Genomic DNA, 11,382 nt, shown 5'->3' on the forward strand with positions numbered 1-11,382 from the left:
GTAGCAAAATACTGTGAGTAATGTATTAGTTTAAGTGACAAACGGGCAAACCGCAAGGTTATTTTCATGATAGGGACATTTTGTGTGTGATAAATAATTTCTTCACACATGAAATGGCTTCTTTGGTGAGACCTTCTTAACAGTATCAGGTAGCATGTGTACTTTGTTTAAAATCCACTGGTTTCACAAGAACACAAGCCTTAACTCATACATTTCATGAGATTAATGATTACTGCATCCTCTTCATCTAAATAAAAAAAAAACCAGGAGAAACGAGAAGATATGGGATAATGCATTTATTAAGTTATAATTCATAAAACACCTTGGAATGTGATCATAACTCATATCCTCCCCAGAGATAGGTGTATTGGGACATAAGAGGTAGCATAAAATAAAGAAATAAAACATGTCATGAGTGAGAGATTCCATTGCAGTGGAAACATGCACAACATCTCAGTGAGATTAGTCCCTGTCTCTGCATCTCACACACCTACTGTATGTGTACACAACTTGAAATATTTCCACCATCTCCTGTCATTATGTGTGTAATACAGAAACCCACATACAACAAAAACAACTGGATACACATACCATTAATCTATAACTGAGGTTAACACAAAATTCTTAAAACCATTGGAAGGTATGTCTACATAGTATCTCAGTGATCCACGTTAGCAGCTGTAAAACAGCACTGAATGGACTTTCTATGCTTTGAAGATGCTTCATGGGTCTGTAAGGTTTATGTTTTACTAAATTAAAATATTCCATACAAACTTTCAATAAATATTAAATTTATGATTATCTCATTAGACTAGTGTTTTCCTGTGTAAAAGACAACAATCGTGGTTTATTCCAAAATGTCATTATATATCTTCAGTCCTACGGTAAATAAAACAGAGGATAATATTTGTCAAAAGTCTACTGATTTCAGCTTTCTCTCCTCCTTCTCAGTAAGGGGCTGCTGGGAGAGGATTCTGTCATGCAGGCGGTGGTGTTTGCCTATGCCAAGCTTTGGCAAACCTCGGTTCAGCCCCTCCAGCAGCACACATGACTTGCATAGAGCCTGGCTGGAGATATAGCCACAGCGGTTGCAGGTCCCCTGCACAGGCATCTTCACCCCCTCCCGCACAGACAGATTCTCCCCTGAGTGGATGACATCAATTATGGAGCTAGGCCTTACACTCTCCAGGTCCTTTAAAAAGGTCCTCGCATAGCCACGATAAGCATTGGGAGAGTAGATACATTCAGTGGAAAAGTAGTCCAACTTCTTAAAGTAAGCGTACAGAACAATCTCTTTCTCATACGCATATTTGAGGGGCTTGCAGCGCGGCACAACCCCTTCACCTTCGCTGGCTGTGGAGATGGCAGTGCAGCGGCGCAGACGAGCTATGTCCCCTCGCAAGACATTCATCAAAACTGTCTCCGCCACGTCATCAGCATTGTGACCTGTACAAAAAACACACATCCAGCCATTGTAACAAATTCTAAGAGAATATTTATCCTTTGACATTAAGATTAAGACTGCTCAGTCACATTTCAAAGTTGAAATTCTTGCATTCACATTTTAATAATGCTATTTGGATTTGGTGTTACCTGTACATATCTTGTCCACTTTCAGCATGATGGCTCCTCTGTCTAGCGCCTGCCTTCTGAACACGCCACAGAAGGTGCAGTTATTTTTCAGTCCCACCTGCTTCACTATAGCATCCATAGTCCAGCCATACAGCTCCTCATACGACACAATCTTCAGTGGCAGCTCGTACTGTTGCTGATTCCTCTTCACTGTCTCCAAGGAGTCATCTCGGTAACCAGTGATTCCCTCATCCACTGAGAGAAGCATAAGTTCAAGGCCATAGTTGTATCGCTCATTTAGGAGCTTCATTACATGTGCGAGCACTGTGGAGTCCTTTCCACCTGAGGCAGCAATTCCTACTATCTCCCCATGTTTGAATAGCTTTGCTTCCACAATCGTCTGATGCACCTCCTCCTCAAAGGCCCAGAAGAAGCACTCCTTACACAGCGAGTGGCCTGTTTTTGGACGTTTCAGCACAGCACGCTTTTCAACACAGCTACTGCACAGGACAGGCATCTTGACTGTTGGAGGTAGTTTTTTTTTTTTTTAAAAAAAAGGATAACAATGTTAAAATTAGTTATACAAATGTTCCCAAATATTTTCAGGTCAAAGTCTTTCAAATAAATGAACACCAACCTACACAGCTCCATCTTTGTTTGTTGCAGGTGCTTTAGTACAGCTCACCCACAGGTTTTAGTGTCAATGGCTTTTTCTCTTTCATTATCATTCACTTAATGTGTGATCTTAGTAATCTTACACTGTCATTTTAGTAAATGGGCCCCTGTAATACCAAACCTCCCTATAGTTTAATAATTTAGTCTCTGCTTTGAAAAAAAAAATATATATATTTTTTTATATATATATATATATATATATATATATATATACACACACCACACACGGCAAAAATACTGTCTCCCAATTCAACAGTATATAGTGATTCTAACCAAGTTCTGATTTTGCAGTAAGGTGAGCTGGCAAAACGACAAAATACACTATACTCAAGGATGTCAATTTGCATTTTAAATTAGCTGTATTTTTAAATGGACACCATTATCCCACAATGCACTGCACAACAAAAATGGGGGAGCAGTTAACAACTGGACATTTCGTCCAACTCGCCTACTACAACATACAGTACTTAGAAGGAAGAAAGTAACTTGTACAAGGCCACAGAACTATTAGTGGACTACTATGTTTTTGAGGCATGCCGAATTAAAGAGTTGAATAATATGACTCTTAAAAACGTCTTTAATCATCGTCAAACAGGAATGTACTTTTGGCAACGAGCAAAGCTCATTTAATTACCAGCTTTGAAGATGAATCTTAGCTAGCTAAGTAAGATGTGAGCTTGTCAAGAATCCAACAACACAAACTTGTGGGATAAAGTTGATACAGACAACCCCTAAACATTTTCACACAACTGTTTGAAATTACTTCATATAATTAAAGCACACGAGAATAAAGGTTGTTAATTAGCTATCATCAGGTTTGACAAGTCCAATCATACCAAAATCCATATCAACAGACGGTAAATATTAAACGTGTTTCCAGCAGCTAGCCAAGTTAAGCTAAGTAGTCACATTTATATTAGATAACATTTTCCTACCAAAGTTTCCGATGAACCGAGGTCTGAATTGAGTATGTGGTGATGAAGTATACTAGACAAAATACTTTTAAAATATAACGTTTCTTACTTAAACTACGTAAGTACGACTAAATAAAGTAGCATGTTGTTTCATCATGTGGCTTAGTTCTTCTTCGCCGGAAAACAGGACGTGACGACAGTTGTAAGCACCTGCAGCACAACCTATAGGTCGGAGTTGGCCAGTTCATATAAAACTACAATGTTGACAGCCCTGAAATGCTTTTATGGTACCTTCATAGACCATTTTAATAATTCAACATTACTGACACTACTTTAAACCCATCTGTGATGTCCCTTTAAGATGTTGGTGAGAAGTCTGGCAAAGAGCTTGAGCAGAGGGCGAAACAGATGTAAATCACACAACCAAGTCACATGTAAGCAATAAGGATTTATTAGTTTGCTTCAAAGAATGTCACTACTGCAACAGCTGCAATAGATATCAAAATGCTGTATGGTGTAAATGGAGGACAAAGGAGTTGCTGCTGGAAGGGAGCAAGGCTGCTGAGGTCAGGGTTCATGACAGGAAAGAGTCACAAGCTTAGTTGACGGGGTGAAAAGCACCCCTCTGATGCCACTGCATGTCTCTGATGCGTCGAACTGACTGGATCTGAGGAATCTGGGCTCCGAACTCAGTGCTGTCCTTATACTCCCCCTTTTCAAACAGGTATTGATAGCCTCTGTAGCCTGGATACTGATAGCCCACCCAACTGGTGTACCAGGAGCACGGAGAGGGAAAACAGATAAGAGGCAGTTAGAGGTGAAAGGATAGTGACAAGAGATATGTAGAAGTTATTTGCAGTAGCACACAACATCTGCAGGGAGAATGGACTCACGTGCCACTCTGAACCCGAACAGAGGAGACCTTCTCCTGGTAGCCGTGTGCGTGAAAGCTGGGCACATCGTCATCTATGATTTCTATCTTCTTCCCTGCAAAGCTGGGGTTTTCGTAAAGGACAATCTTGTGCTCCTGGCTGTCCTGAAGGAGGAGCAAAGCATTAACCCAGTGGACGATTTGTTAAGCAACTGATGGGATTACTGATGGGGGTTTGGAAATGTAAAAAGTGTATTTTCTAACCACTTTAATCGGGCGGAATGCAACAATGGTGTCACTACGCCTGCTGTTGGTCCAGGAATCCCAGCGAGGATACTCCCCCTTCTCAAACACATACTGCTCCCCCTTACAGCTGGCCTGCTCGTATCCCACCCATCTGAGAGGGCAGAGGAGAAAGAGATGGATGGTTGTGATTGTTGTAGGGGCAAAACAGGACAGAAAACTAGTGTAATTTGTGTAGCACACATTAATCTGTTTTTCCGGCCTTTTTCCTCCCTTCCATCCCATACTCGTTCACAGAGTAAGTCCCTCTTTCTCTGACTGGCCCACTCTCTCTGTCGCTGCTTTTGGTTTTAAATCATTTTCTAGTTTTCGGTCTGTCTCTGACCCACACTCACGGTCCACACAGCACCAGTATGGAGCCCACTTTCTCCACGCCTGCTTCCTGGATGTTGTTACAGGGACCAGTCAGCTCATGGCACGTTCCCTGGAAGTTTTCCTGCTCATAGATAACCAGCTGTGTACCAATGGGAGAAAAGAGGAGAAAATGTGTTTTTAACACATTGAAAGAACTCTGTGAGTGTTGTCGAGCTACCAGTCTCAATTTCAAGAGTGCAAATCCGTTGCCAATCTGATATTTGGAGGATGCAAGGATCACTATAGAGTGCACAAGTGCTTACTCCAAGGAGGAAGTTGTAAATGTTAACTGAATTGATCTCTGCATGTCTGTTGCATTTCCTCTCACCTTAAACGCACTGGTGCCTGGCTGCTGCTGCTTGGATGCAGGGTTCTGGTGGTCTGTGGCCATAGTGAATGGATCAGCAAGGATGAAACTGAAAAGAAACACAGACAAAATGATAATTTCATTGTTTCTGATAAATATCTACGGATGTCTACATGAGTTAAAATGTTTTATATCTTTATATCTATAATATGAGCAGGTCAAACCGCTGTTAATCCCACTTTCATAGATTTTGTTTTCTATTATTTTCTCATACACATGTATACATAAGTGCCCATCCCTCTCCCTCCAGAACAGGTTTCTGTATTCCACAGCCTTCTGAACACAGAAGTACAGCAATGCAACATAGGATACAGTTTGTAGAGATTAAACCTAAAACATGGAGGCAAAAGGAAAACAAATACTGATAAAAAATTATAAACGTAAACTTTATAAAATACAGCGTGGTGGACATGAACCTCTTACCAGTACCTGTCTGTGCCAGTGTGTTTGTGATGGCACGATGAGCTCAATATATACGGGACGCCCCGGGGTGGAAACTTTGCCAACAGTACCCACAGTGTCCAAGCCAGCCTGCAGATCGTCCTGCCATAGGCCCAGCAGACTAAAATGAAGGGTCACCGTGTAGCCTCCCCCCACCCCGGGGTGTCACACTCCCACAAAGTTATTTCATTAGTTGTCAGTTTTGTCCAGCCAGTCATTGTTCGATATCCACATGATTCAGCACAAACAGTGCCAAGAGTCCCACACCTACAATGAGAGGGAGAGAGAGAGAGAAGGATTGTAAAAAAAAAAAGGAAAAAAAACATGAGTTTTAGAGAGAGAGATTCGGACTGATTTGAATAACAGTCCAAATACTGCTGAATATTTCTAGAGGTGTAGGTTTATTTGATATTTCATTTATAGAAAACACTATTAAGGTTTGATCTCAAAAATGTTGATGCCTCTGCTGTTTGGAAGAACGCAGCGCCAAAGCTTTCAGTCAAACCTGTTGACCGCCCATGCCATCTTTGTCTAAAATGCAAACAATATGGCACATTTCCTCATTTCGTTACTTTTAATGACCTTGCATATGTATGTCAAAACTCCTGCAAGGGGACAGAAGTTAATATCGTCTTTTATTCAAGCAAAGATATTGTGTGAATATGGACAAAAGCTATTTTTTTAGCTAAGTACATTTAGGCAGTAAGTAATATGTATAACTTAAATAAAACTGGACTAATGTGGACATAATATCCCTAATGAGGACAGATTCAAACTGTGGTAGAGATTTTAGATGAGAGGTTTTGTGGTGCAGCAGAATTGTAATTAGTGCTTTTCATACCATTTTGCATTATTAGTACTTTATTTGAATATTTCAAATTTGTGAGACTTTATATGTTTACTCCACTACATTTCAGAGGGTGCTTTTTGCCCCACTACATTTATTTTACAGTCACAAGTTGCTTTGCAGGATGAGGTTTGATCATGTTCAATTCAATTCAATATTATTTATATGGCGCCAATTCATAACAGAAGTTATCTCATTGCACTTTTCCTATAGAACAGGCCTAGATCGTACTCTTTATAATATTATTTACAGAGACCCAACAAATCCCACCACGAGCAAGCATTCGATCATGAGGGCATGAAATATGATGTAGTTTAAAACTACGAACAATATTATTTTCTATATTTACATAATTAGCTACAACACTGCAATACTGGTTTAGTCTGTGATCACTTAACATACTCTTTTCGCCTGCTCAATTGCAATGGGCAATGTAATGTTGTAAGAGGCAGATCAGCTGATCACCATTATGGCTGTGCTGTACTGCACCCTTAAGAAAGCAAATGAACACCTGTGTAGCTCCAGGGGCGCTAAACTGACCTTGCACTGACCTCTGTGAAGAAATGCAAAAAGATCAGTGCATGTAGGCGAAGCATGTGAAAAGACAAATCCCAGTTTCTATGTGTTCTTGTAGTCGTGCTTGCATTTCTAAAACACATCTGTTGGCTACCTCAAAGATCTGATTGATAGAAATGACAGAGTGTGAACAGATTATATTCCATTGAACTGACACACAATGCAAGTCTTAGATGGAGGCTGTGAGGATCTTATGCATCAATGTTCTTAAACTACCCATGTTACGTGTAGATAACTTTACCTCATAAATCACAGTCAGTCAATTCTTATTCATTCACAGCCAGAAATGGTTCAGTGAACTGTTTGTGGTGCGTTCAAATGCTGTTTCATCATTTAAATTAATCTCATATAAGGTGGAATGTGCTGTTATGAGACAGTTTGAGAAACACTCAAATAGGTGCTGAAAAAAGGTGGTGAGAGACTCGAGTAAAACTGAGCTGTTTATGACAATGCCATCTGTCAGCTGATGATTCAAAACACAGGCCTGAGCCTACATCTAATGTTTATGAAGAATATGTAAGGTTGTGCGTGTATCGGGGGCAGTTCAGCTCCGTATTGTAGTGCAAGCTTTTCATGTACATTTGGATTAGGGATCTGGGTGTTAGAGCTCATGTCAAGAAAGTGACACTAAGGCCCAGAAATAGTCCAAAATACACACTGAGAGTTGACCCCCTAACTGAAGGCCTCTCTGAGAGCTTCCTCTTCATGATCCACAATGGGAGATGTTAGTATGCTACAGATGTGTGGTAGTTAGTGATCACAGCTGGCCAACTGCATGTTTTTTTTTTGCAAGTATTAATTACTGACTGCAGGAGACAGAGGAAGATATACTCATGTGTATGTTAAAATGCAGGTCTGTGTCCCTCTGTTCTGTTTCTAATTTATTTAGACTCCACACTATAGAGAAACATATGGACAAAAGGTTTATCTTAAGGGGAATGATTTCTATTTTTGAATATTACACCAACATCTACTAAATAATAGCCTGCATGTGCAGTTTTATGTCATCATAAAAAATAATCATGTCTGCAGATGGAATCTATTTGGATTGTACAACATAGAGCTTGCCTCGTTATTATCAGAAGACAAATATTTAACTTACAAAAACTATACTCGTAATTAAGATACTTTTCAATATTTACATGAGTTTAATATAATTAATATTAGTTCCTAATGTTTACTTGGTGCCCATTTATCATGAGGATCGCTAACCATCAAATGCACAATGATGACTATGGAAGGGAATGCAGTGCTCTGTGTTTTATTAGCAAGCATACATACAGTATGACATCACTTCCATTGCTGTTAAGCAGATGCGTATCCACATATTCACTGAATAAGTCATGTGCTCCCAGTGCTGGATGAGGTTTTGAGCTGTCTGACTAAATTGGGGAAACACAAGCGATAAAAGTGGCACACATGACTTGAAAATAAGTTCAGTTCAAAACACATCTGCAGTTTATCTTGAGGAAAAGTATTTGCCAAATGTAGGCTACATTATTTCCACACAGATATCAGTTTTACATCTTTTGTAGTGTTTTTTTCTAAATCTTTAGTATCTCAGTTAAAGCCATTTCCATCTTGACTTACAAGTATAACATCACCAACAAACAGGGCCAACTCCAGGTCAAACAACTTTTATTCGCCACTGAAACATACATGGCACTCCTCACTGGGCACAAGCAGCGTTTGCCATGGTTAGGGTAAGGCAGAGGGCAGGTACTGTCGACAGCGGGGGGTGGGGGTTGGGTGGGGGTGGGGGTGGGTTGGTAGGCGTGTGAGGATCCTGCTCAGCTAGCTCCAGCTGTGGCAGGAGGGGCAGGGGGTAGTGGGGCGGGGTCAGGGTCAGGGCCGGGGGCTGGAGCTGGGTCTGGAACAATGAAACAGCCCCTCTTGTGCCACTGCATGTCCCGCACACGTCGGACAGACTGGATCTGAGGCGCAGGGGCCTCCCAGTCGTTCCAGTGCTTGAAATCTCCACGCTCGAAGATAAACTGGCGCCCCCTGTAGCCTGGGTACATGTAGCCGACCCATCTGTAAGGAGGGAAAAACAGACAAATTGTGATGCTTGTCTCACAATATCCTCAAAATACTGTTAGATAATAAAGTTTAAAGTATAAAGTTATTTGCTTGGTAGGTAAAATAGAAAAACAAGAGAAACACCAGAGAGGAAGTGACATATGGATGAAAGTGGGATGTAGGGAGGATCTTACGTTCCGTTAAGAGCCTTGACACTTGCTACACGATCCTGAAAACCGTGGCCCCACAAACTGGGCACGTCATCGTCGACAATCTCCATCTTTCTACCAGTAAAACCAGGGTTCTCATACAGGTGTAGCTTGTGATCAGCGCCATCCTATAGAGAAGAAACAGACACATGGATAGCCTACTTCCAAGTCCTTCAAATGTCTCCAGTAGATGTTGACTAACAATGATATATAGTGTGAAGGGAGGTCAAAATACAATTTGTGAAAGTAATGAGTGGGCAGCTCATATTTGAAACCCTGAACGATTTTGTGTCTGGAGAAATGTGTAAGATCTTTATGGCTGCAGTGTCAGGTTTGTATTGAGATTATTCACCCACCACTTTGAGTGGCCTTAGAGACAAGAGGGAGTAGCTGTTCTGACTGTTGGTCCAGGTGTCCCAGCGTGGATACTCGCCCTTCTCCAGAATAAACTGCTCCCCTGTGAACCCATGGCGATCATAACCCGCCCAGCTGAGAGGGAAAAAGGAGGACACAGATGGAAACATGACCAAACTATTTTCTTACTACATATGTTTTCTAAATGAACTTCAAGACATGAATTCAGCAATCTGTAAGAGAGTGAATTGAGCATTACTTACGGTCCTAACTCAACTATCACAGATCCAACCTTCTCCAGTCCCTTCTCTGTCACATCTTTACACTCTGCAGAAAACTCCGCCTTGCAGCCCTGGAAGTTCTCGAACTCAAACAGCACCACCTGGATCACAGAGAGGGACCATAAAGGTGGATACATGACAACAATACAGTGAGGAGTCAGCCAGATTCACATTGGGGGTGGTTTGGAAATTATATTGTGATAATACAGAGGACCTGAACGCAGAATGCTCCAAAATACTGTAGAATCACTTACAATAACTTAGTATTCTGATGTCTGTTCACCAGGCTACATAATAATGACATTTTTGACTAATAGTTGGACTTTGTGGTTGCACTGGACCACTTCTGGTGAGCCTATATGAATGTGAGCCAGTGAGCAATCCATCCCTGATCAAACCAGGCTATCATCTCTGCACAGAAGATTGTTCCAGTACCTTATACGTGGCTCCAGCTCCACCCTGGCTCTTCCCAGCAGCCAGCTGCTCCGGGGCACTCTGCTGCTCCGACATCCTCCTGATCCACTGCTCCTCCACTTTTTGGCAGCAGCACACGCACAGACAAAGCACCATCCATCATGCAGACATGTTCAAGCATACAATCACGGTCACAAATATGCACACAGTGGGAAAGCTCAATGTCAAAAGTTTCAATTTATAACTCACCCTTGAATAAGAGGATTGTATTAATTTGCCTAATATTCTGATATCATATCAACTGAATATGATGCAAAAGATTATATTCTTATCCCTTAAAAGTATACACTCATTAGTCCTTTATCTGGTTCTATTACAATCCATGAAACCAAATCCTCCAAACCTGGGTCTTCACTTGATGCAGCACCATCTAACTCCATTGCATTGGAATTATTACACCGACTGCGTGTCCAGAGTGAGGTTTTTACCTGGGTATGCCTGCTAGGAAGTGGTAGTGTCCCTCTTTTTTGGTGCCACTTGGTGTTTGGTGGGGTTGAGCCATTAGAGGGCAGGGACTGGGGGGGTATTTATGGTTTATTTCTGGCCACAACAGCAGAAAAGGGGGAGCTGTTGATACAGCAAGTCTGTCGCTCACATTGTGTCCGTAACGCTGCCTCTCAATAGGCAGCTGTGTTGGCACACGCTGCCCTGCCCGTCTGCCTGGCTGCCAGTGAGCACTGTGTGCGGGCACAGGGATAGAGAGCCAAGAGGATTCAGCAAACAGCCCCGCTCAGCACAAACACGCACAAACATACACACACTCTGGGACTAGACCCAGTCTCAACCACACCAAACTTCCTCACACCTTTCTCGCAAATGTGGGTTAGTGCTATCGGCAACATCAAATACTTCCATTCACAGGTTTGACTGTGGAGCAAATCTGCAGCGGTTGCATAACAGAACCTTAAATTAAAATCAGCAGTGATTTTATTCACAGGACCTTGCTCGACTATATAAGACTTTCAGTAAGTGATTTGATGAAAACAGTTTTAATCAACACAAAGCTTTATTAAGGCTTTTCAAGGAGTGCACACCAATGCCCTGCGATCACAGAAAAAGCCAAAAAAATGAAGAAAATGTTGTTTTTTATGTTCACAGGGATAAACTTAACCAGAGAAATACTAG

At 41.5% G+C, this 11,382-nt stretch overlaps 3 protein-coding genes across 5 annotated transcripts; all 3 read right to left on the reverse strand.

Annotated features, from left to right (window-relative positions):
- Positions 1-281: 281 nt before the first annotated feature.
- Positions 282-3,340, reverse strand: ctu1 (cytosolic thiouridylase subunit 1 homolog (S. pombe)). The gene is made up of 3 exons (XM_044197304.1): positions 3,183-3,340; positions 1,594-2,094; positions 282-1,446 (listed from the first exon to the last, which is right to left on the reverse strand). Exons 2-3 carry the CDS (start codon positions 2,087-2,089, stop codon positions 911-913), a joined length of 1,032 nt encoding a protein of 343 aa, XP_044053239.1. The 5' UTR covers positions 2,090-2,094; positions 3,183-3,340; the 3' UTR covers positions 282-910.
- Positions 3,341-3,493: 153 nt separating this feature from the next.
- crybb2 (crystallin, beta B2) lies at positions 3,494-7,656 on the reverse strand. Of its 2 annotated transcripts, XM_044197311.1 has the most exons (7): positions 7,162-7,656; positions 5,486-5,764; positions 5,018-5,105; positions 4,671-4,789; positions 4,297-4,429; positions 4,055-4,197; positions 3,494-3,928 (listed from the first exon to the last, which is right to left on the reverse strand). In XM_044197311.1, the coding sequence occupies exons 3-7, from the start codon at positions 5,078-5,080 to the stop codon at positions 3,760-3,762; spliced, it is 627 nt and encodes a 208-aa protein (XP_044053246.1). In that variant the 5' UTR covers positions 5,081-5,105; positions 5,486-5,764; positions 7,162-7,656; the 3' UTR covers positions 3,494-3,759. The 2 variants fall into 2 exon arrangements, with proteins under 2 accessions (XP_044053246.1, XP_044053247.1); XM_044197312.1 differs by lacking the exon at positions 7,162-7,656 and having other exon boundaries at positions 5,480-6,221.
- A 189-nt stretch (positions 7,657-7,845) lies between these two features.
- LOC122876689 (beta-crystallin B3-like) lies at positions 7,846-11,246 on the reverse strand. Of its 2 annotated transcripts, XM_044197308.1 has the most exons (6): positions 10,447-11,246; positions 10,219-10,316; positions 9,766-9,884; positions 9,505-9,637; positions 9,134-9,276; positions 7,846-8,954 (listed from the first exon to the last, which is right to left on the reverse strand). In XM_044197308.1, the coding sequence occupies exons 2-6, from the start codon at positions 10,291-10,293 to the stop codon at positions 8,711-8,713; spliced, it is 714 nt and encodes a 237-aa protein (XP_044053243.1). In that variant the 5' UTR covers positions 10,294-10,316; positions 10,447-11,246; the 3' UTR covers positions 7,846-8,710. The 2 variants fall into 2 exon arrangements, with proteins under 2 accessions (XP_044053243.1, XP_044053242.1); XM_044197307.1 differs by having other exon boundaries at positions 7,847-8,954; positions 10,219-11,246.
- Positions 11,247-11,382: the final 136 nt, after the last annotated feature.

The sequence above is a fragment of the Siniperca chuatsi genome, linkage group LG5, assembly GCF_020085105.1.
Source record: "Siniperca chuatsi isolate FFG_IHB_CAS linkage group LG5, ASM2008510v1, whole genome shotgun sequence".
Classification (NCBI taxonomy): Eukaryota; Metazoa; Chordata; class Actinopteri; order Centrarchiformes; family Sinipercidae; genus Siniperca; species Siniperca chuatsi.

Coding starts and splice junctions, on each gene's coding strand:
- crybb2 (XM_044197311.1), bottom strand. CDS start 5,080: ATGGCCACAGACCACCAGAACCCTGCATCCAAGCAGCAGCAGCCAGGC. Junction 4,790..5,017: donor CAGGCACCAGTGCGTTTAAG/GTGAGAGGAAAT, acceptor ATTGGTACACAG/CTGGTTATCTATGAGCAGGA. Junction 4,430..4,670: donor ATACTGGTGCTGTGTGGACC/GTGAGTGTGGGT, acceptor CTGCCCTCTCAG/ATGGGTGGGATACGAGCAGG.
- ctu1 (XM_044197304.1), bottom strand. CDS start 2,089: ATGCCTGTCCTGTGCAGTAGCTGTGTTGAAAAGCGTGCTGTGCTGAAA. Junction 1,447..1,593: donor AGTGGACAAGATATGTACAG/GTAACACCAAAT, acceptor TTTTTTGTACAG/GTCACAATGCTGATGACGTG.
- LOC122876689 (XM_044197307.1), bottom strand. CDS start 10,353: ATGGTGCTTTGTCTGTGCGTGTGCTGCTGCCAAAAAGTGGAGGAGCAG. Junction 9,277..9,504: donor CTCTAAGGCCACTCAAAGTG/GTGGGTGAATAA, acceptor TCTTCTCTATAG/GATGGCGCTGATCACAAGCT. Junction 8,955..9,133: donor GTCAAGGCTCTTAACGGAAC/GTAAGATCCTCC, acceptor CCCTCCTTACAG/ATGGGTCGGCTACATGTACC.